General features: G+C 44.8%; 1 protein-coding gene across 1 annotated transcript; it reads right to left on the reverse strand.

The window, feature by feature from the left end:
• Nucleotides 1-259: 259 nt before the first annotated feature.
• LOC121400362 (protein kinase C delta type-like) lies at nt 260-3,127 on the reverse strand. Its single transcript, XM_041583274.1, has 4 exons — nt 2,867-3,127; nt 2,416-2,607; nt 1,790-1,918; nt 260-1,338 (listed from the first exon to the last, which is right to left on the reverse strand). The coding sequence occupies exons 1-4, from the start codon at nt 2,978-2,980 to the stop codon at nt 1,204-1,206; spliced, it is 570 nt and encodes a 189-aa protein (XP_041439208.1). The 5' UTR covers nt 2,981-3,127; the 3' UTR covers nt 260-1,203.

The raw sequence follows: 3,127 nt of genomic DNA on the forward strand, positions 1-3,127 counted from the left end.
ATGGGCCAAAGATGGGGGGCCGGTGGTATGGGCAAAAAATGGGGGCCTGTGGTATGGGCCAAAGATGGGGGCCGGTGGTATGGGCAAAAAATGGGGGCCGGTGGTATGGGCAAAAGATGGGGGTCGGTGGTATGGACCAAAGGTGGGGGCCGGTGGTATGGGCAAAAGATGGGGGTCGGTGGTATGGACCAAAGGTGGGGGCCGGTGGTATGGGCAAAAAACGGGGCCGGTGGTATGGGCCAAAAATGGGGGCCGGTGGTATGGGCAAAAAACGGGGGCCGGTGGTATGGGCAAAAGATGGGGGTCGGTGGTATGGACCAAAGGTGGGGGCCGGTGGTATGGGCAAAAGATGGGGCCGGTGGTAAGGGCCAATGATGGGGGCCAGTGGTAAAGACCAGAAATTGAGGCCAGTGGTATGGGCCAAAAATAGGGGCTAATCGTATGGGCCAAAAATGGGAGCCGTTGGTATGGGCCAAAGTTAGTGGCTGGTAGTATGGGCCAAAAATAGTGTCTATGGTAGGGGCCAAAAATAAGGGCCAATGGTAAGGGCCAACAATGGGGCTGCTGGTAAGGGCCAAAGATAGGGGACGGTGGTAAACACCAAACTTCGGAGCAGGTGGTAAGGGTCAGAAATTGGGGCCAGTGGTATAGGCCAAAAATGGGGGCAGTGGTAAGGGCCAAAAATAGGGGCCAGTGGTATGGGCCAAAGGTAGTGGCCAGTGGTAGGGGCCAAAAACAGGGGGCGGTGGTATGGGCCAAAAAATAGGGGCCGGTGCTAGGTGCCAAAATAGGAGTCTGTGGTAAGGGCCAGAAATAGGGGCGAATGGTATGGGCCGAGATGGGGGCATAAGGTAGTCGCCGGTGGTAAAGCCAAAAGATAATGGCCGGTGGAAAGGGCCAGAGATGGGGGCCGGTGGAAAGGGCCAGAAAAGGGGCTGGTGGTAATGGCCAAAGACAGGGGCCGGTGGTATGGACCAAAGATATATAGGGGCCAGTGGTACAGGTAAGAGATGGGGCTGATAGCGAGGGTTTATTATAAAAGCCTAAAGTTAAAGACCTGTAGCAGAGGTTGATCAAAGGTGTGTCCAGTATGGAAGACTTGAGGCTGGACGGAAGAGAATTGCAGAGCTAAATGATGTTGATGGTGTCGGTCCAATAGTAGGTCCTGATGCAACCAATGAGGGGTCACTCTCCGGAAATGGCTCAGCTGCCCCAGGTGTCGCTCAGATATGAAAAATCTGTGAGAGTTACTTTATCACTTGAATAATTTTTGGTCTCCTGAGGCTCCAAAGGTACCCATGGCTTCTTGAAATGGATGCGGAAATCCTTTGTTGTCAACTACAATAAAGAAAAAAATATATATATTTAGCTTTAGTTTTATAATACATTTTTTCATTAAAGATTATCTGAAAATCCTGCAATGTATGTAAGAATACATTCAGTGATTAAATAATATATTGAAAACATATTTAGTAAATGCATATTATTATACCCATGTATATACTGTAAGTCCCTTGCTATATATGTATGGTTTCTAAGTGTTGTGGGGCCCATTAAGGTTTAAGCACAGATTAAAATGGGCTCCTGGTAAATTTCTAGCATAGGGATCTTTGTAGCCCCCCTTGTGATATTATCTCATTCTCATCACACCAATTGGAGAGGTTTAATTCTTCACAAAACTACTACTAGAAGTTTTTTTTTCTTTTATTGTATTTTTCTGACAAAATTATATATGGCAAAAAATTCATATGACAACTATTTTTCTGTCATATAGAAGTCATGTACTTACTTCTTCAGGCTGGATGGGGGGTGGTACTTTCAGGCGTTCCAGCTGTTCCCAGTCGATGGAATTAAAAACTGGGTGTTTCCGAACGTTCTCCATGAAGCCTAGTCGTTTCTCAGGGTCCTTCTCCAGGAGCTAAAAAAAGATGTATGTTAATGTATTTATATAATACAGGCAGTCCCCGGGTTATGTACGAGATAGGGTCAGTAGGTTTGTTCTTAAGTTAAATTTGTATGTAAGTTGAAACATATACATTTACTTATTAAATGCAACAAGGAAATGTTTGTCTAAACATAGCATTTATTTTTACCTTTCTGTGCTCTGCAGTAGACAACACACTACAGAGGGGATTGGGGCAGGTGGTTTATTAAAGCTAAATACTAATAAAGACCAAGCCAATCACCATACAATACTGTAATAGCCCCTGTTTCTAAGTATGAGTTGTATGTAATTCGGGTGTATGTAACTCAAGGACTCCCTGTACTGGAGATAATATGGTCAGATTGTAAACTAATCAATCGGTGGGAATGTCAGGATCAGGGCTGCTGCTGCTGGAACTGTAGGAACAACATTATGTCCCTGGGAATAGATATGTTATAACAGGACTAGGAACCTCCTCTCAAAATCCTTACCTTTCGCAGAAGATCTTCCAAATCTGAGCTAAGCCCTTCTGGAAAAATGGGCTCGTCCTGAATAACAGATGATGTATAATTGTCTCCGTGGGAGCCATCGGAGAAAGGAGCTGTTTTGCTGGCCATTTTACAGATGACAATCCCGAGGGACCACCAATCTGCTCCGACATCATAGGCCTTCATGTCCAGGACCTTACAAAGAAACAAGAAAGTATATCAGTTAATTAAATATTTCCAGATTAATTACTTCTAGAACATGATTGTGCCTCTAAACCTTCATACATTGATTCAGTTGCTCATTACATCATTTGCTTTGGGAATATAAAGGACATGGTCCAAACTCGAAATGCCATAAAGTGGCTGCAGCAACGGTGAAATCAATGTGAAGTAGCAAAGAGATCAGATGCTCGAGTGCCTCAGAGCTATAAAAAATTCATGCAGCTTATCTTACCTCTGGGGCCATATATTTCAATGTCCCAGTCCTGCCTTTAATTTTCCTCCCGCCAAACATGTCCTCAACCGCCACGCCAAAGTCGGCTATCTTGATATGTCCATCGCCGGTCATCAGGATGTTGTCGATTTTGATATCTCTGCAAAGTAGAGATTAGATTTCAATTAGATTTCAAGTGGATTGAAGGGGAAGGGGAGAAAGGTGATAGAAGACAGCCCCCATCCTCAAAGTTTATTATTCCTTGAATGTGACATGGCCCTC

Source organism: Xenopus laevis, chromosome 2S (genome assembly GCF_017654675.1).
Source record: "Xenopus laevis strain J_2021 chromosome 2S, Xenopus_laevis_v10.1, whole genome shotgun sequence".
Lineage (NCBI taxonomy): Eukaryota > Metazoa > Chordata > Amphibia > Anura > Pipidae > Xenopus > Xenopus laevis.